General features: G+C 27.5%; 1 protein-coding gene across 2 annotated transcripts in view; it reads left to right on the forward strand.

Annotated features, from left to right (window-relative positions):
* LOC107448572 (zinc transporter ZIP3) overlaps positions 1–22,636 on the forward strand; it is a 198,475-nt gene that overhangs the window by 78,604 nt on the left and 97,235 nt on the right. For both annotated transcript variants that reach the window (XM_016063828.3, XM_016063829.4), the window contains one exon: positions 18,771–20,157. In XM_016063828.3, coding sequence (XP_015919314.1) covers positions 19,300–20,157 — 858 coding nt within the window. In that variant the 5' untranslated portion in view covers positions 18,771–19,299. The remainder of the gene's footprint in view (positions 1–18,770; positions 20,158–22,636) is intronic.

The following is a 22,636-nucleotide window of genomic DNA, read 5'->3' on the forward strand; positions in this document are numbered from 1 at the left end:
AACTCCCACTTTTGACTATTCTGTAATCTTCGAGTAGTTTTTCCTCAATTTTGAAAAACTTTCCGTCACGAAATCACGTAATTTGTGACGACACGAAACTGTCAAATATGCTTCCTAAACTCGAAACCTCATTGTAGTGAATTGAGGGAGTTTGTTAACTAGAATGACGAAACTGGAACAAAGACTAGACGATCGAAAATGAAGTGGCGAAATAAGTCAACTGGTTTGTATAGTGATCAAGAAGACGGAATCGTATCACGAAGAGCCGGGGTTCGAATCCCGCTTCGGTCATAGATGTACTTTATCTCTGTTCAATCTGTCCTTGTTGTGTTGTGCCGCCAATATGGTGCCCACTTTAAAGTGACCCTTAAGAAACTTATATACATTAGGCCCTACGAGGCTTCTTTTTTTCTTCTTTTCATTGGAAAAAAATAGAATGACGAAAAAATTTTTCAATTTTCCTCGGAAAAAGTAACGAAAGTTATTTCATTATTTTGACGAAATGTTTGCTCGGTGCATATACCAAGAAACGGTTTCGTCAAAAACGAAAATAGTTTCGTGATATTTGAGTATCTGTTTTATAAATTTTATATAGTATAGATATAAATTTTGGTATTGTATTTCTGCCTACCTAATTCTTTTTTGAGAATATGCCTCGTTCTCATATTTATTTATTTATTTTATTATTATTATTATTTTGAATCAGTCAGTGAGTTCATTTGCTACTCACTTTTCAACAACAGCTTTTTTCTACTTTTTCATTGGTAATAAATTTTTTAGTTACAGAAACCCATAATCTAGAATAGTAAAAAAACTACTTTTCTCTTTTTATGTTCTAATTAGGATTGAAACGCCACTTTCCATTATGAGGACAAATACCAGACATGTGGTCTGCTTTCCTACTTTATAATAAAATATGTTTAATCAAAATTATGAAGCTGAAATGAATAGATTATTTGAGGGCCTCTAACTGTTAAATATATATTTTAAAATGAGACTATAGAATATTTAGTTTTACATGACATTAACTCCTTCCATATGTATAATTTTTATCTTAATTATCAAATTAATCTATGTAATTTATAAACTTGGAAATGAAACTATCGATTTTTTGATTTTCGCCCTAGTTGTGTCTGCGTTCTAATCTAATAATTCATTTGAACAAACTGTGATTTATTTGATATTTTTGAATAAAATTAAAACTATTGAGAAAGTTTTTGTGTTAAACTTTTTATTCTTCAATTATTTTAAATTATATTAAGTAAAAACAATTTATTATTGTTTTTTTCTATGAACATAATTTATTATTCATTCCACATTTATACAATTTTTTAAATTTTTTAGTTGAACTTCTTGTATAAATACATTCATACCTTATGATATTTCGATTCTCAATCAGTATGAATTTCAAAATGGATACGTGAACATGTTACCCGCTTATCATTACGTTCATGGATGTAAGTTTGGTATGGTTTGCACTGAGAAAAAAAATTTGGTAAAATTACCGTACTGTATAGTAATGACATTTTCAGAAAAGGAAAAAAAAACATATTTTTGGTTAATGAAATCAAAATATACGGTATTTAAACTATTCATTTGGTAATTTCTCCGTTGATATGGTAACGGTTAACCAGAAATTCTGCTTTTCTGAATTATAGCTCTTATTGCATACAAAACGGAAAAGTAAATTTAACCAAATGGATAAGTTTTCACGCCATACTTAGGGTATCAATATAAAGTTGCTAAGTTTTACCATATTTACCAAATTTTATCAGATAATTGTAATAATTGTATAATTATTGCAATTGTGTTATAATTGTAATAATTGTATAATTATTACAATTGTTATAATTGTAATACATTGTTAATTTTAACAAAATCATTACCAAAATTACTGTGCTTTTTGTTGTTTCCATAGAGCCAAAAATATGGTGAACTGTACCATATTCTGGCAGTTTTGACTATGCCTTTTTTCTCAGTGTGTATATTTTAAAATTATTAAAAATTCAATCAAAGCAATGTGTATACTACACGCAAACATATATATATATATATATATATATATATATATATATATATATATATATATATATATATATATATATATATATATATATATATATATATATATATATATATATATATATATATATATATATATATATATATATATATATATATATATATATATATATATATATATATATATATATATATAAAATAAAATTTGTGTTCAAAATATTTAAAAAAGCGAAAAAAGATGCATCTTATTTGCCTGAGTTCTTTTCTTTTCCCAATAAATGTAAATAATGACTAAAACTACACTTTATATGCATGATAATTATATCAAACACCCTTCATCTATGCCAAATGATATCTAGTGTATAAACTACGATATTGTATGGTATGCCCCAAAGTGATTATTTTCATTTATTACATTCCATTCCAATGGACATATCCAAGTAAAATGCTGGGACGCAAAAGTAACAAAAAAAGATGTTACGAGAAAGAATAGGAGAATTATCACAATAAAAGAATGATTAGAAATCATTCAGTTTGGCTCTCTCTAGTTTGTGAGTACATGTTTGTGAATACATTAATAGGGATAGATAAAAATAATATCAACACTTCTTAAAATTACGGTAAAGAGTACCTTAAGTACAGCATCCGTAAAATAAATAAAACTTTAAACCTTAATTTTCACAGCAATATTTATTATTACAGAGATTCGATACATATTACTGTATAAATTATGGCATACCAAATTTTTGTTCCGTAAAATTTTATGGAAAAAATAGATTTTTCGGTAAAAAGTACTAGAGTGCTGGTGCATTTTATCGTAATTTGATCAAAATTGTTTTTGCAAGATTACGGATCAAGATTCATGTTTCGTAAAATCGTATTGCCTTTTATACTGTTTTTAGGGAGTGAGTATTAGTTTGAAGTTCTCTCATTAATAGTATTAGTTTAGAACTCAAAAATGGAGTGATATTTTGTCCTGTTTGAGGTTTTGTTTGGATAGATCATTTAAATTCAATTGAGTGAGGACTTTACAAAATATCTCTACACAACCCTATTCATTCTTAGTTGTTTTGTTGCTCTTGCAGTTTCTTGTAGGAAATTTATATATATATATATATATATATATATATATATATATATATATATATATATATATATATATATATATATATATATATATATATCCTATTCTAACCGATTTCTAACTTTTTTCGCAGCCAATTAATGTTATTTATTGAAAGCAATTTCTCACTTATTTGTAATATAAAATAAATATTTTTCGAAGTAATTCGTATATTTTATTTGTTCTTCCTTTTACAGCTTTGAGAAACACTAATGAGTCTAAAACGCTTTTTTATACCGATGATTTTCAAGCATGCTTAAAACTAGGTAAAAGTTTCACTGAAGTTGTATTTTATTTTTGAAAACGATAAATATTATAATTAATCGTTGTTGTTTTAAGAAAAAATTTTCATAATTTAGCGTCAAAATATGAAAATAAAACATAAATTAATTGTAAACGTTTCCCATTGCTTCATTAGCTTTCAAAAATACACTTTCCTCTTTAATATCTCAGTTTAAAGGCTTATTAATTGAATTTAAAATACGTAAAAAAAAATTTTAATCTGACGAAAATTTTAAAAGTGTAATTAATCTTGTGAAATTGAGCATAAATGGGAAAATAATCGTTTTTCCGCAGCACTCTAGCAAATATTTTGCTTCGAAATTAAATACTTCTAAGTAAGATGTTTTTAGTGGATTTTTTGTCATTCGATACTAATTAGGTATTTGTTTTGTGACCTAAGAATGGCAGCATACTTGTGAATATTCTCCACCTAGTTTATGATCAAGTTAATGGAAACTAAATGATAATTTTGAAATAGATAATTTCTCGATGCATATTATAGACTTTGTAAGATTTTCAAACTTCTTATGCTTTCTTTTATGACTTGTAAATGAATTATTTTGCGCATGAAACTTTTTGTGAACATTGACTATTATCATTTTGTTAAATAATACGAATAGTAATTTAATATATTTTTTTATTCTTCTTTCTTATGATCTCAGTCCACGCCATCAATTTTTTGAAAAAATCTATGTTAGCAAATTATTAATGGCAGAGTAAAATTTTATATGTTTTTAAAAGTTAGATATCTTTTATTTAACATAACGTCTTAAAGTTTCTTAGATCTGTTTAAAATAGGATAAAAATTTAAAACTAACTTATTTGGATTGTTTTTGTAAATTTAAAACAGTGAATGTCTGAATTTAGTACTATTGCATATTATAGATGTTAATCATTGTATTTCTATTTTGGATTTTCTTTAAATATTCTATTTACATCAAAGAAATTTTTTTTCCTGTTCATGTCTTCTTCTTAAACGTTAATTAGCCGAAACAAATGCGTTTTGAGAACATTTAAAGAGATTTATAACTTTATAATACCAATAAGTGAATCTTATCAATATAGTTCTAGTTTTTTCTTCTTTTTTCTAGAAAATTAAAAGAAACCTCAAAATGTTTCATGCTGCTCTTTTGGGACAAGTATAAGAACTTTACTACTTAACTTCTTTTTGAAATTTTATCTATTGAGTTAAATCAAGCAATTTAAACAATGTTTTTGTTTTAATTTTTACGAGTTGTGATCAACACTTTTACAAGTTTGATTATTTATACGTCAATTTTTAATATTTTCGTGTAATATACTATGTGGACAGAAATCACCGGACACTTCTGAGAACGCAATTTTTTTTCGAAAATTTAGGCCGAGGAAAAGATTCTGTATGAATTACTGTTCAGCATTAAAAATTATGCTGTTGTGTAAGTATTAAATCAGATATCATGCTATTGTTTGCACTTTTCAATAAAGATTTAGTGGCCAGTTGGTTTCGAAACACTACAAATTTTACATACAAAACACTAAAAATTTGATCATCTATACCGTTAAAAAAATAAATATTTGTATTTTCGAAAAGCTAGCATGTATAGTTAAAAACATGGATGGTTCTTTGAAAAAAATTTCACATCAATTAAAGAAATTTAACTAAAATGGTGGAGCTTTTGAAACTAATTAGTAGTCTGTGTTGGTAAGTTGGTTCTCCCTGTAACATTAAAAAAATAAACGAACATTGTTTTTTTAAATTTAACGAATCCACTTTTATATGATAAAGTGACTTTTTGCGAAAAGGCTCTTTATTGATGAAAAACTCCAGAAAAATATTTTTGAATTTCCAAACTTTGATTTTGAATTTTGACGATATTAAAAGGGGAATTTTTACTAAGCCGAACTTTTAAAACATTTTTTTAAACAAAAATAACACCTTTCTTTATCAAGTATAAAATAATCGCAATTTTTTTAATTATATTTTAAATTCAGTTATAAAATATGCTGAGGAGAATAAAATATTTAAGAGAAACAGCTATATTTTTCTGAACATAAGCACTAAATTCATGAAACCAAATGTTGCACGTAATAAATAAGTTTAAAACTTGGGTGAGTTCTCAAATTAAAACAATCGCATAATTTCAATATATCTAAATGTACGTAACAAATTGTCTGCATTAATTGTCGTTAGAAATGTGAAAAAAAATGTCAGATACTAAAAGTATCTGTTTATGAAGTCAACTGGCATAAATTTAATGTCTTGCATCCTATTGTAAGTTTTTTTTAATAATATACAACCATTAGAAAAACAATTAAAAGCCCCTATTTCCAATCTTTATAATTTTATATTTCTTCCTGAACTTTCCTATTATGTATTTTTTTATTCTTCAAGCCATAAATAAGTCTTCTTTAATAAATGAAAAAGGGTTTCAAATTTTTTTTTCTTTTCAAAAAAGCATTGCATCATTATTTAAGTGTAAAATTTCTTTCTTTACATATTATATAAACTGTTTTATCTTCTTACATTAAACATGAATTGAATAATTGAAGTTGACAGGTCATATATCACTGAGTTTTCCATAAAAACAACTTTTGAAGTTAGAAAAATAAGTGTGTATAAACTTAGACTTTGTTTAGAGGAGTTTTTTTTTATGCTTTTATAATTCTCCAAAAATTCTGTAGCTTTTAAATTTGATCTCACTTCAACTGTCATATTTTTAAAGCATTAAAAATGAATTAAAAATATTTTTCTAGTAATATTGGTTTGAGCTTTTAATACTCTTTAAAATCGTACTTATTTACTCTAATGATTTATTAAACACCTCATAAAATATGTATAAAGTATTTTATGTTTGCTTTTAATATGACATCGGCTCTTAAAAATGTCTACAATTCAAGATGCTTTGAAAAAACCATGCGATTTTGATTTTTTGTTGTATTTTATCTAGAGAATTTGCATTAATTTTTTATTTATATTTTTTATTAAATATTTTTCATTTAAAATTAGGAAACTAATTCAGTGCATTAAAAATTTTAACGACTGTAAATAACAGGAATAAAATGTCACTAAAATTTTTACATGCAAAAAATAATTCGATTCTCTCTTTTTTTAAACATTAGAAAATTTATTTCAACGTGGAACCATAATATCAGTACTATTAGTAATAGTGTACTGCTTTTGCTTTTGCTATCTTAATTTTTAAACTACACTGTTATTTTATGAAACAACACTGTTTAAAATTTTAGAAAATAAAATCATCCAAATTTGCTGCAACCATAATCTTTTGTCGAGTTGAACCATATTATAGAGAATTTGTTTAGAGTTATGGATTCCTCTAACTCTAACGTTACGCAAATTGACCACCAAGGAGCATGCGCGAAAATTTTCCTAGAAATCACAGTTTTTCTAAGGAGTTGAAAATAAGGTTACTATTACGTTTAACGTAAGGCTAACACTTAAACTTAATCTCTTATCACTATGAAAGAAAGCGTCGTTCAATTCAACACCTTATTAAGGTTGAGCTTAGGATAAGGATTATTAAGATTGTATTTCGTGCGACGAGGCATTTATTTTTGGTGTATGGATCCTGTGAACCTGGGTCACCGTAAATTAACAATTTAAGGTTGTAAAAAAATGTACGGTGGTTTAAAGATCTGATTTTACATTTCAACATTAAAAAGATTCTTTTAAATTTTATTTATTGATTTTTGAGTGTGTATTTGAAAATCTAGTTGGGATTTTAATCCAGACTAGATTTCAAGTACTATTTTATAATTTTTTAAAAATCTCTTACAATTATATTTGAATATTTTCTAATATTTGATTGTTTTTTCGTTAAGACATTTTTAAACTTAAACAAACAAACCAGAATTTCTTATTTCAGAAGATACCACTTTCCTTTGCGAAAATTTTCTTACTTTTAGGCTATTTTTTTTCCAATGAATTCATTGTATTTAAATAAGTTTGAACATTGTTAAAGTCTTCTTGTCTTAATACTGCAACAAAGTGACGTTGACAGTAGTGTAAAACAGGAAAGAGTTCTTTTTCTTTAAAAGTAAGCCTTTATGTTCCAGACTACTTTTTATTGAGAGCTTTTTGTTCTCTTTTAATGGGTTTTCTGTATTGAGTTTTTATGGCCATTTCTGGCTTTTACATTGAAAACAAAATTGCACTTTACTTAATTCTTGCTCGTCTTCTTTCAAATTAATTATATTTTATGCACTAATTCTTAACATAATGCTACTGTTGTAACATTTATTCTAATTACTTCTTTCGCATTTTTATAGCAAAAAGCTGTAGCTATTACGATCGAAATTCAAATTATTTTAAAATAATATTTATCAAAGCCTAAAAGTTAGAAATTATGATGTATATAGATAGCTTATTTTTCGTCTGTGTCCAAGAAAGAGTATCTTATAACATGATTATTTAAATTATGTTGCGCGTTGTTAAGCATGTAATAAGGTTTGACAAACTGCTCATTTTTGAACGTCTGAGATATTTAGTGGCTAAATAAATATTCAAATATTCATAAAATTTGTAAATGATAAATTTTCCGAAAACTAACGATAAAGACGAGACATACTAAAAAGTTTGAAAGGGATTATTTAGTTAGATTTGAAAGATATGCGACGGCGAATTAATGAAAAGAAAACAGTTGTAAACTTTCATTTCGATTCAGCTTTCTTTGTAATTTTATTTTCTTCACTTATCATTTTCAGTTCTTAAAACTCAGTTTAACTGCTTCAATGTATTATAAAATGCGTTGCTTTTACAATATTTTAATTCTGTTTTGGCAAAAGTTGCGGCATTCTCCTATATCTGTAAAGATTATTTAATAGAATAAGAATGCTAGTTTCTATTCGAGGGATTTTATAAAAGGTTTAAAGGAATGGCTTGGCAATAAATTGTTTGTTATTCTAAAAAATCATTATTTCAGTGATCAATAAAAGTTAAAAATAATTCTTCAATGAAAGGTACAAATTCTTTTTTTTTTATCTAGTTCATATTTTATTCTTTCTTTTCATATTTATTTATTTAATGACATTAATACTCAATAAATCTCTAAAATATCAAACATAGAACTATCAGGCATTGAATGAACTTAAGTTAAAAGAGACAGATGAACTGTAAAAAATTTTGTAGAACGCAGTTGAACTATAATATCATTTAAATTTTCTGCAACCTTAATATGGTGTTAATTTGAACCATGTTATCATACCTTTTAAGCTTTATTACATGATAGTATGATCCTACTTGAACAAAAGTAGGGTTCAATTCAACATCTTATGAAGTTTGCAAAAATTTACAAACAGAGAAAAAAAAGTATGGTCAACCCAAATATGGCGAAATTTACTGTGTTTTTGGCTTTATGGGAACGCCAAAAAACTCAGTAATTTTTTCCAAAGTGCTTTCGTAATAATTTTGGTAAAATTAACAACAAAATAGGAATTTATAATGTGTGATAAAACCTGGCAAATGTAGTAATTTTAGCATGACACCTTAGAGCAAGGCATGAAACCATTATTTCGGTTCAATTTACTTTTCAGTTCTGCATTTTTTACTTAATGTGAGGTAATAAGACCTATAATTATGAAAACCAGAATTTCCTGTAAACTTTATTACACGAACTATAATAATTACCAAATTAATGGTTTGAATACCACATATTTTTGTTTTAATAATTAGAATAATATTTTTACCAGAAATGTCATTACAATACAGTGCAATAATATTAACAGAAATGTTTTTCTGTGCACTATATTGAGGTCTAAAATTGAAGGTACTGATATTAAAGCTCATTGTTCCTAAAAATTTACATGAAATTTACTTTACCAAAGCATATTTTTTTGTAATTTACTTTTTTTTACAAAAATAGAAACATGAATTTTTATTTTTCTGTGGCTTTCTGTTGAAAATGGGCTGCTGCTATTATTATTGCTAAAGGGTTAACAAAAATATGTATGTACTCTATTCTTCATAAACATTAACTGATTATTAATTTTTCAAAAATCTATGTTCTTTCTTTAATAATGACTATTGATGATAATCAATCATGAATGTAATTGACATCATTTAATTGTTTATTGTTGCTGAGACTAATCGAGTAGTTCAAAAGATGCAAATTCAGTTACTAACCTAGGTATTTTTCTAGATTTACCGTTTTTTTAATTAATTAACTATAGTTTTACAGTTAGTTTTATTAGTTTACAACATTGAGTGAACAATAGTCGATTTTTTGAAAATATTTCTTTTAAAAATCATAAATATGAATCTGGATTTTTCAAAAAAACTAATAAAAATTTATTCAATTCGAAGTGTGATATAAATATTTAAATCTTATTGTGAGTTCGATTCTTGTGAAAACAATAGTGAAACTTATGCTCTTATGGAAATTTAATTAAAGATTAAAAATATTTTTTTCGCTCCAACATGCTTTTTCCAAAATGTTTATTTATATTTTTAATTATATTTTTTTTACCGGAAATATCATTACAATACAGTGTGATAATTTTACCAAATTTTTTTTAATTGCGCCATTTTGCTTTACAAAATTTAAGGTACTGATATTAATGTTCCAGAAAGTTTACATGAAATTAACTTTACCAAAGCATATTCCTTGTAATTTCCTTTTTTTTTTATTGAAAATAGAAATTTAAATTTTTTTTTGGTGGCTTTCTGTTGTAAATCACCTGCTACTGTCATTGTTTCTAAAGGGTAAACAAAAATAAGTATGTACTACGTTCTTCACATACATTAAATGATTATTAATTTTTAAAAATCTGTGTTCTTTCTTGAATAATTACTCTCGGTGATAATCAATCATGAATTTAATTGACATCATTTAATCGTTTATTGTAGCTGAGACTTACCGAGCAGTTCAAAACATGCAAATTCAGTTGCAAACCTAGGTATGGAATTTAGGTATTGTACTTATTGTATTGTAATACATGGTACATGATTGTAATACATTTAGGTACTGTAATACATAAGTATGTAATTTAGGTATTTAGCTAACTTTACCATTTTTTATTACTTAACTATATCCAGTTTATTAGTTTACTCATTAAGTGAACAATAATCGATATTTTGAGTTCTTTTAGAAATCATTAACATGAGTATGGATTTTTTTAAAAACTGATTAAATATTTGTTAGCCAAAATTTATTAAATTAGAAATGTGCTATAAATGTTTAAATCTTATTCTAAGTCCTATTCTTGTGAAAACAATTGTGATATTTATGCTCCTATGAAAATGTAATTAAAGATGGAAAATACTTTTTTTCGCTCTACCATGCTTTTTCAAAAATGTTTATTCAGATTTTTAAAGATAACGATTTCATCAAATAATTGCTTGAAGAAAAAATGGAGTAAAAATATTCTTCTTTTATTTTTTTATTTATTTTATTCTCTAATTTTTTTTTCATTTCGAACATCGCTTTTCCCTTAATTGTGTCCAGACGTCTCTTCTTTAAATGTTGATTGCGAACGGTGACAAGAAGAGATTAAAAAAACTCAACCACTTCAAAATACATTTTAATTAAAAAAATATAAAAAAGGTTTCGTGTTTCGCTTATTCATTAGAATAATCGGCTCATTTTTTCTGGAGATACTCGCTTTGGAGTATTTAATTGAAAAGGATTAGCTTCTCTGAAGTCCAATTAAATATGTTCAATCTCAGGCGTGAAGTATACGCAAATAATTAAAGTCGTTTGAAGGTTAAAATAAATTTCAATGACTTAAGATAATTTGAGAGAATTCATTTAAATTTATACTGTTTCAGACAGTATTCTTAAGATTACGTAATGAATTTTGAATATGCACCAATTAATATCAAAGACTGAAAGAATCTTAGATACAGAGATTTGTGTAAATTAGCGGGCGTGTACTGGAATAAATCACAATTTCAATTTTAATCCCGACTTAAGAGTCATTTTTAAATCGAGCTATAAAAAGCATGCTTTATTAAATTTTAATAGATTTCAACTTTAAATAGATCACGTACATTGCACAAAATAAAAAAATAGATATCACTCTAAATAATTTTTGCTCAGATGATCGGATTTTAGAGAACTAAATGGGAAAAAAGAGTAACCTCACATATACTAATTAATTAGCGCTTCTCTTTGAAAATCCGATCATTAAAATAAAAATTATTTATAATATCCTTGTTATTTTGAACTGTACTTAAGGATTTTGATATTATTTTAGCATTGGCAATAACATCTTATAATAGTTGAATGTTCTTTTTTAATTGTGCAGAAAAATAGTTATTAATTCTACTTCAAGTGACGAAAAATATATTTTTACTTCAAATAGAACACGGTATGAGACTTCGTTTATTTTTCGTATTAAAATTCAAATAATGGTACGATTATGAATGTTATTTGTTCTTAATGATTTTTTTGTTGTTGCTATTCTCCCTTTTTTTTAAGTTTACAAGTACCTCAAAAATACAGAACTAAAATGATAAACTTAGACTCTGTATATTTTTGATAGATCGCAACCATTTGTCAATCGGATATCTAGAAATGTATTTTAGACATTAATGCGTAATTTTTTTTAAAAATTAAGAAGAAAAAGCAAAATAAAGCAATTTTAAACTTCAGAAACTTTTTTTTTAGAAGCTAAGAGCAAATATTACTTAATACAAAGTATGAATATTTCTATCTTTTATTCTTTTATATTGCTAAATTTCATACTATTTACGTATAATATACTCAGTTTCAAAATAATTTCTTTCATTTCCCTCTTTAGCATCTCGCAAAAGATTTAGAAACATATATGTATATATATATATATATATATATATATATATATATATATATATATATATATATATATATATATATATATATATATATATATATATATATATATATATATATATATATATATATATATATATATATATATATATATATATATATATATATATATATATATATAATAAATAAATAAATAAATAGAAGAAAACACGAAGAAAGTTAAGAAAAACAATAAGTTTCATCTTTCTGCGAAAACATTTTTAAATCATTCTTGAAAAATTCCCGTCCATGTAAGTTGATCTGATTTCGTTACTCGCTTTATAGTCCATTTCTATACTGTTTTTTCTTTTTCTTTTATTTCATTTTCTGTTTTTACATGTTATTTTACTTATTTTTACTTTTTGTGTTCTATTTTATTTGTTGCAATTTTTATAAAAAAATATTTTTGAGTGCTACTCACACTATTGTATTAATATATTTTGCTTTGGCTTTATTGATACAATATCAGAAAGCACTCTGTTTTGAGGATATAATCGTGCGGGCTGATGAAAAGATTATATCTTTTTTTCCGGTTTTTAATAAAATTTCATCCTTTTTTTTTATTTACTTTTTTTTAATTTTTTTTAAAACTGTTGTTTGTTATTTTTTTACTTATTATTTCCCTCCCTCCATTTTTTTCATATGTCTATTATTTTTCTTTGTTTTATTCGACATTTTGAACATTATATATATATATATATATATATATATATATATATATATATATATATATATATATACCGTGATTTTTGGTGTTTTCATGGAGACAGAAACACGATGAGTAGTACCATATTTTGGTAATTTGACCATTCTTATATGTATGCGTATGAAGATAAACATTTTTTGATTAAAACAAAAATACTTCGTTTTGCATAATGAGACTAAAGTACATGACCAGTGTCATATATAGTTTCTTAAATTACACTTGCAGCACTGACGCATGATTTGCAATATAGTTTTCAGTTACACTGTTAGAATTAAATTACGGCAAAATAACTGGCAGCAATCTGTCCATCCGATTAACCATAACGTTTACGGCTAGGAACATTTCTTTACCTTTACGTTTTTGAAACCGTTTCCAACTGGTACAGTTAAAAAACCGTGAATGCAAAACTATATAGATTTTTTTTTAACCATTTACAACTAGCATAGTTTCTAAGCCATAAAAGTGAAACTTAAACGGACATTGTAGCCCTATGGGTGCTACACCGTTTAAGCGTAGTTTCTAATATATTATTATTCTAATATATTAGTTATTAAATAACTATTTATTCGTAGTTATTAATAGTTCCGTATTCTAATAGTTAGGGTTACCCATTGAAGAATAATAAAGCTAGAAACTTTTCCCACATTGAAGGAATATAAGAAATATTGTGGAATCAAAGCTGGGATTCGAACCCCTGTTCCTCCAGTCATGGGATTTATCAATTAGCCCTAAACTACAGTATGTACCCAGCTGCAAAGAACAAAATGGCTTCAAAAGGTAGTTGGCGCTGATAGAATTCTGTTTGTTAAACCGTATTAAGTAAAAACAATCAATAAACCTTTTTTTTTATACTTAACTGTTTAAACATCATCGTTTTTATGGTTATTTGACTGTTTCGGTTGAATATGGTAAAATAACAATTAATAAATTGCTATTTAAAAATTTTTACCAAGAAATGTCATGTAGGACATGTCATGTAGGAAATGTCATGTTTTACCGAGAATTGATAACTATAGTTTAATCTATGGAAGGTGTCTGAATATACACTGACTGATCAAAACTCATGGGATAGCAGGGCTCTGATTTGTGGATGGACAGAACGTGTGACCAACGCCACCTGGTGGCCTCCGCGACGGTCTCAGTTGTGTGTTAGACATTGCTTGAAGTGGCTGTGTGAGTGATCAGGTAAAATGCAACGTCGTCGTGAGTTGACGGCATTCGAACGCGGCATGGTTGTGGGTGCCCGACGCATGGGACATTCCATTTCGGAAGTGGGTCAGGAATTCGGTTTCCCAAAGTCAACCGTGTCGAGAGTTTACCGAGAACGGGTGAATGAGGGTGTCACAGTCCACAACAGACACCATACTGTGCGTCCACAGGCCCTAAATGACCGAGACAGGCGAAACCTGAGACGAGTGGTAACTCGAGATAGGAGAGCAAATGTGCAACAAATCACTGCTAAATTTAACACTGGCCGTGATAGAGACGTGTCCCAGTGGACAATCCGTCGGAACATGCGTGTTCTCGGGTATGAGAGCCGTCGCCCCACACGTGTGCCACTGCTAACCCAGCGTCATCGGACAATTCGGCGTGCATTTGCCACCAATCACCACGGATGGACACTGCAACAGTGGCGTAACGTGATCTGGTCTGACGAATCACGTTATCAACTGTTCCATGCTGATGGGAGGCACCGTATGTGGTGCACACCGCAGGAAGCGATGAATCCAGCATGCCAAGTGGGCACAGGCTGGTGGCCTATCAGTCATGGTGTGGGGTGCATTTTCGTGGCATGGAATAGGCCCCCTGGTCATTCTGGATGATACATTGACTGGTCAGCGGTATCTTCAGCTGCTTGGAGACCATCTCCACCCTTTTGTCATGTTTCAACACCCTGATGATATTGTTGTGTATCAAGATGACAACGCAGCCCCACATCGCGCCAATATCGTTCGTGCCTGGTTTGACGAGCATGCAGGTGAGATCCAATGACTGAATTGGCCACCTCGAAGTCCTGATATGAACCCCATTGAACATATCTGGGATGCCCTCGACGTCAGACTCAGGACATTGAATCCTCAACCCACGAACAGGCCACAATTGGCTGCCGCTCTGCAGGTGCCAACTACCTTCGGACGTGTTCCAGAGCCTTGCAGACTCACTTCCACGCCGTATCGCTGCACTCCGCAGGGCCAGAGGGGGCCCAACCAGATATTAGGTGGGTATCCCATGAGTTTTGCTCAGTCACAGTTGCCCTTTTTAGTTTGAAAAAAATTCCTGCGTTGGATAATAAGACTAAAGTAGATAAACATTTTCAGATATAATTTTTTTAAAGTTACTATTGCATCTTTGACCCATAATTTACATTATGATTTTTAGATAGATTTACTTCTTATAAATTGATAACCATAATTTAATCTAAGAAAGGAGTGTGACGAATACTCCTATTTATTTTTCGTTTAAAACAAAAATAATTCCGATTTGGATAATAAGACTAAAGTACCTGAACAATTTAATATATAGTTTAAGTTACTCTTGCTGCTGTGACCCATAATTTACAATATAATCTTCAGCAAGATTTACTTCTTATAAATTGATAACTATAATTTAATCTTAGAAAGGTGAGTGAAGAATACCCTTTTTCGTTTAAAACAAAAATAATTCCGTTTTGGATAATACAACTAAAAGCTAATTTTCTAAAATATCTTTCGTTTTACTTTGCTCGTGGATTAATTGATTTCGAGTTAATTACTTTTTTGAAGAAACTTGATTTGTTCTTTTCGATGTTCATATTGTATTTTGAATTTCCACTGTCAACAAAGAGAATGTTGCGTCCGTGTTATTTAACGAAAATAGTTGAAAGTATCTGGCTTTTCTTTGAGAAATTGATTTCTTTATTGTTTCGAAATACGACAAATCTTTCAAGTTCGTGCTTTGTGAAATTATTTATTTTTGTTTGCGGAAGGAAATGTTAATTTAAGGTCATATATTTTAAATGACATTGAGAAAACTAAACAAAGTTTGTGGAAGTATTTTTCCCTATTAATTCTTTAGAAATGTTGTCTAAGGAAATATGAATTATTTTAAAAAATCATATCATGACGCAGTATTTTAATTTTTTTAAATCACACTGACTTTTAATTCCGCCCTAATTAAATTAAACTGTATAAAAGAAATTTCATTTTTTCGAAACATATATTTTATTTCTTTAAAAATATTTCATTGAAATTACAAAAAAAGAAGAAAAAACGTTGAAGAGAAGAGCGGCTTTTGAAGTATTTTGTATAAATAAATTATTATAGTAAATGCAAGTATATTTTGAAAATACTAAAAATCAAGATTGAAGAAATAGTTTCAAACGAAGAAAAAGTGTTGATTTGTACATTTTGCTTTATACATAATTTAGTTTTTATCTTCTTTACTCAAACATAAGCAACACAAATGCTTCTTTTTAGAAATGTGTGTTTTGTTAATGCTTCTTTTTAGAAACATTAACAAAAAGTAGCAAACTGAACATTAAGTCCTTTTTTTAAGAAAGTCTATCACTTAAATAAAAGTATATCGAATCTAAAAGTCAATGTACTAAGACTAAAAGAACTAACTAAACATATTTATGTTGGAAATATAAAAATTTCATCATAGTTCATTAAAAAAATCCTCGATCGTACAGCTTTATTGCATTATTTTAAAAACTTATTGTAATTAGTAATTTTTTTTTATATAAAACTGATCGAAATATTTATGTTTAGATTATAACTTATTTTCTAGCTATCACATCAATAAACTCTACATTTCTTTATTTTTCTTTTTAAATTATTGCTGAATATTAATTACTGAATAACAATATAATTTACTGAATGGTAGTAATTAAATGAATATTAGTGCCAAAACTATGGCATAAATTTGAGAGTAAAAATGGATTTTTAGCTAAAATGGATTTTATGGATGCTGCACTCAGGGTGCTGTACATTTACTGCAATTTTATCTGAAATTTTTAACATTTTTAGGCTCATATTTTTTAGCTCAATGGAAATATTAAAATCATTATATCTCAAATATGCTACTATTTAAGTAAAAATCTCATTGCAGCAAAATATCATTCTGGCAGATAAAAGGTTATCGTCCAAATATACATAAATATCCTTTCTGATATAAGAATTTCAAATCTAAGCTCTCACTCTATCTCGTACTCATGTACTTTTTTGGTCAGCATTTTTTTTTTTTGTTTTAGGTAGTAAAATCTCTCAAAATTCCTATTTTTCCCCTGAAAAATCTGACGGAAAACTCAGGGTGCCAGAACTATTTACCATAAGTTGATATGGAGTTTTTTTATAACGTATGCAATGCTTAAAAAGTTGCAGATGGAAATTACTTATTAAATATGCGATATAATAATTGATTTCGAGTATTTTTCACTGTATACTGGTTTTAATGATTAAATGCTTAACATAAGTTGTGATGTGGCTAGAACTTTATCCACTTACAAGAGTCTGTAATGTTGCGAATAATCTAAAATACTGAGTTTGTCATTAGATTAAAATATATAAGAAATATTTAATCAGAAACTCGAAAATTTCCTTATAATTCACTCCAAAATCCAAATCTTCCATTTACTGAAATCTCTAACAAAGAGTTTAGTTTAGCAATAATTTATAGGAAAGGACTTTAATCTGCGATAGATATATACTATTTGAAGATTATAGCTGAAAAGATTTTAAGCTTTGGAAAGTGTTAGGGTATTGGTCACAATTGCATTGCGAAAACGCTTGTGCATTCGAATCATTCCTGAATGGTTCGCGAAAGATTTAATCGGGTGACATGTTTATTTATCTGTGATATTAAATTCCTTATACAGTATACCAGAAAAATTGTAAGCATTTATTCGCACTTATTCCACAAAAGGTAGTTTAAGAAAAACTGAAACAACTGTTATTGCATTTTATTTATTAAATTTATTTTTCTATTTTTAAAGATGAATAAAAAATTTTCTGAATAATTTTTCTGGAAAGTTATTATTTTTTTTTGGGGGGGGGGGGTTAACAAACACAACTACAACCTAACAGAGCTTGAAACTTGCTTAGTAAGAGAAAAAATGAACTTTTATGGAAACCCTTCCCTATATTGACAGGATTTTTAACCACACTTGAAATTTTGGGGTTATTAAACCCAGATAATATATGGTAATCAATTGATTATAATAATTATTAATCATAATAATTATTAATCATAATTAATAATAACTTATACTTTACTTGACAGCCCATAGATTTTTTCAGTGAATTTGAGCTAAGCATACTCAATATGAGTGTAATCTAAGTTATAAAAAAACAAGTACATAGTTTAGTTTATTACAGATCTGAAGTTTGATTATAACTTTTGACTTTTCAGCCGCATCTTATCAATTTAAAGATTTAAAAAATTGACTATGATTTGGTTTGCTTAGCTTCTGACTGTATTTTTTGTATGCTGAAATCAATGAAGTAACTCTGATTATTTAATTTAGCGATAAAACCATTTATTTATATCAAAACGTCATAATTTTACATTGGCGTGCAAAAGTCTCTGGTTATGCATGTTGTTATTTTCATTTAAATACTATAAAAATAAAATGAAAATTATTAACTGTCTTATGCTTTTAATATCCAGTTTTTGTATACATATTTTGAAAGATTTTGATTTTTTTTTAAATTTATGAATGGAAAAACATCCAAAAGCTGAAGGAATTTATAAAAATTGTTTTGCCCAGTGATTTTTTTTCACATCACTGTAGGCTTTACTTAATTCCTTGATCTATTATGTGTGTATTCTAAATCTTATCTATTTTCCTATTATTGTTTTTTTTTTATTTCAGACTTCCTCGTAGAATCCATGAAACATACGAAAGGTTTAAAGATTTCAGTATTTTTGAGAAAACATCTGTCAAATAAGAAGTATTCTGTACTATCATTGTTATAAATGGAAACTGCGTGGTTAAGCTATCATGCCTCCGAATAAGCAAACATAAAATGAAGTGGAACAGATGTTGCTTTTAGTAGAAGTGTTAATATCTGTTACAGTCAAATTTCCATAAATACTTTATACCGGAAAGCTTATAAGTTAATCACGCATGAAAGAACAGTTAAGTATACATATTTTTTTATCTTTTCACCTTGTTCGTCCTTGAAGATTACATGAGAGAGTTCTTGACCTGAGCATAAGAAAGACGACTATTTTAACAAATTGAATCCTCTGGCGAATAACATGATACTAATTTACGTAAAAAATCATTCTTTTACTTAAAAGTGTGCAATATAACTTTAAATTTATATCGAAAAAAATGCCAAATAAATTGTTCTACAGTTTGTGAAAGCCTTTTTCTCTGTGATAAATTACATTTCGAAATGCATATCATCACAGCTCAACTTGCAAGTCTCAGCTGTCTCTTTTTGTGCATGGTGATAGTATTTATACTTCCATGTTGTTGGATGAGCCGAAAACCTAACTCCTTTGATGGATCTCGCTATCAAATAGCAATCAGTTTGGCCAATTGTTTATCCGGAGGTGTATTTATTGCTACATTTTTTGTCGGTTTAATGCCAGAAGTTAGAGACATGTTTGTTGACGTTTTTCAAGAATATAAAATATCAAGCGAATTTCCAATTACTGAGTTTGTCATATTTATTGGTTTCCTCTTGGCTCTTGGAATAGAACAATGCGTTTTAGATTATAGAGAAAAAAAGGGATCATCTTACTCTTCTGTTCCCGATGGCCATAGTGAGGATGGTTCTAAATTAGACTCTGCCGCATCAACAGCTTCTTACGCTTTAAAAGATGCTTGCGACACCAGCATTCTTGACTATGACAGCGACAACCAAGATAAAACATCGGTAAAAGTGTGTGGAGGTAACCTTGATACAGATTCTATTCTTGGATCTCCAGAAAAATTTCAGAACAATAACAGTCATAGACATTCTCATGGTCATGGTCATAGCCATGATATTGGTCAAATGATTCAAGGTGAATCGGGTATACGTTTAGGCATGCTTATGGTGTCTTTAGGTGTTCATTCACTGTTTGAAGGGCTTGCATTAGGTCTTCAAACGTCAGTCCCAACACTAGTAAATTTAGTGATTGGTGTAGCTGTTCATGAGCTTTTAGTCGCTTTTGCTATGGGAGTCAATTGTTCTAGACTTCGTTTGCCATTTCCTACTGCAATGAAGTTGGCACTTTTGTTTTCAGCATCCATTCCTGTCGGCCAGGTATGTGTGATATTTAATTATTTTATTCCACATTTTTAAATATATAGGATTTTTACGATTTAATGTATATTTTACAAAATTATTATGCAATTATTATGCAAAATTATTTAACAAACTCGGATGAATTATTGAATCATTGGAAAGAAATATTTTAATTTAATACTTTTCATTTCTCTCTGAAAACAAAGCATTGTTTTTTCAATTTCTATTTATTGAAGTAAAGGAAACAGACGAAACCGTAACTGTTATTATTGGTGAAAGGATTAAATTCAGTTGCTTAAATCTCATCTCATTCTGAGGACCTTTAAAAATATCTAATTCTCTAATTAACATTCATTTGTGACAATACAATCTTGCTGATTATAAACTTATTTTTAATCAATTCGAAATCAAACTAATGCTTTATTCTTTTCAGGTAAATGCCATTTTTAACATAATTTATGTCTTAAAAAATAGTAACTAATCTAAAGTGAAAGAGATCTACAATTATTATATAATGAAATATCTGGCCTGAGAAAAATTAGTATTTTAATTTTCATTTTATTTTAACAATGAAAATCATTCAATTTTTAGTATGACATTTGCGTGACTAAAAGATTTATATCAGTTTCTGGAAAAAAACTACCAGAAAATTTTTTTCTTATATTTTTTTAAAATTATGTCTAATTGATTTTAAATTATTTTTCTCTGATCGACTAAGTAAAAAACAAAATGACAAAACAGACTAATAAATAACCATGCTGCATAATATTTAGCCTTTAATTATTTGCAAAATAATCAAGAGACTCTTTAAGCTTAATAGATAGTCGGATAAATATAATAACAAAAAATTCTCGAGCTTCAAGTAATTATAAATTTACTCCTTAAAAATTATGAATCCACTCTTCGAATTAAACTTAATTTAACAGTGACAAATAAAGATGACGAGAATAATCAATTAGCAATGCAGGCATAAATATTATTAACGAAGCGTATTATTTCTTCGTGTTTTTATGTTTTTCATAATTGCTGGTTTAAAATCAAGAGACATTGAGATTTCCGTACAAAATTATCAACTCAACTTTTGACTAATGCTTCTAAGATGAGAGGATAGCTTTGAGCAGACTTTATTTAGTTTGAATAGTCTCAATTTTTCAGAATATATTTTGAAAGAAGAATTTTATAAACTAAACTTGAATATTGCGTTTTAATCTGTGACTTTCTAATTCTATGTTGCAAGTCCTTGAAAATCTATTCCAATTCTAATGATTCTTTTAAAAATATATTTTTCGACAGAATATGCTACAATTTTATTTATTTCTGGAAACGTAATTAAAAACTGCTTCTTGGCTTTCGTGGTTGCAAAATGTTGTTTAAAAGCCATTTATTTAAAGTGCCTCTTTCATTAACAGTTAAGTGGAATTCTCGGTGTGTTGAAAAAATTTAAAAACCCATACGTCATTAGGATGTGTAAGTTATTCATAGTGATAAAAATTTAACGACTTTGCACTATTTCTATCTCTCATTTAAATATTGCTATCTCTTATTCGATTTCTTTACCATTTAATAGGACTATTTGTTTTTATTATCAAGTTTGGCAACTAGCAGTCTTATCTCTGAGAGGAGAGGGTCATTTAATGATTAGTAGGGACTGACTTTAAAAGTTTCAACAGATAAAAATGAGATGATAGATATTATGAACAGTATTCAAATAAAAGCTTATTTTAGTACAATTTGTTTATAAGTTGAATTTCATATTTCATACAAATAATAGCGCATTATTCTGAAAATAAAACACGTATACTTAAGTTGAATTATTTACTTCATTTTCAAATATTTGTTAAAGCTAAAGTTCCATTACGATTTGTGTGTCTTTTCAGCATTACATTACGGTTTATTCTCCACAAATCAAATTTTATTTAAGACCATAAATTTTAAATGGACAAAATTTATTTCAACATTCTGTTTAACTGCACTTAATATTTTTTTATGTTTTACTGTTAAATGATTTTTTAACCAATGGTATTAAGAAAAGATAAGGTACCATAGAAAAATTAAAAATCTAAAATTTATGTAACTCAATAAATTTACACGAAGAAAAAAATTCTTGTAAAACTACCGTACTGTAAGGTAATGTCATTTCTGGTTAGAAAAAAAAAACAATTCTGGTTAATAAAATCAAAATCTACGATATTTAAACCATTCGTTGTGTAATCTTTCCGTTCATATAATAAAGATTTACCGGAATTTCTAGTTCCTATTACCATACATTTAGTTAAAAATGCAAAACTGAAAAGTAAATTTTACCGAATAAATAATTTTTATGCCATGCGTAAAAGTATTATGGTAAAATTAACAAATTCCTCAATTTTCTCTGAATTTAAAATGAATTTCAAATTAGTCATATCTTTTTAAGATATGACAGTTACTGTATAATCATATCACATACTTTAAAATCCAAGCATCAAACATTTTATAAACCCCGCACTATTCGAATTTT

This window comes from Parasteatoda tepidariorum, chromosome 11, assembly GCF_982258835.1.
Source record: "Parasteatoda tepidariorum strain Cologne lab strain chromosome 11, Ptep-v5.0, whole genome shotgun sequence".
In the NCBI taxonomy this organism is placed as follows: domain Eukaryota; kingdom Metazoa; phylum Arthropoda; class Arachnida; order Araneae; family Theridiidae; genus Parasteatoda; species Parasteatoda tepidariorum.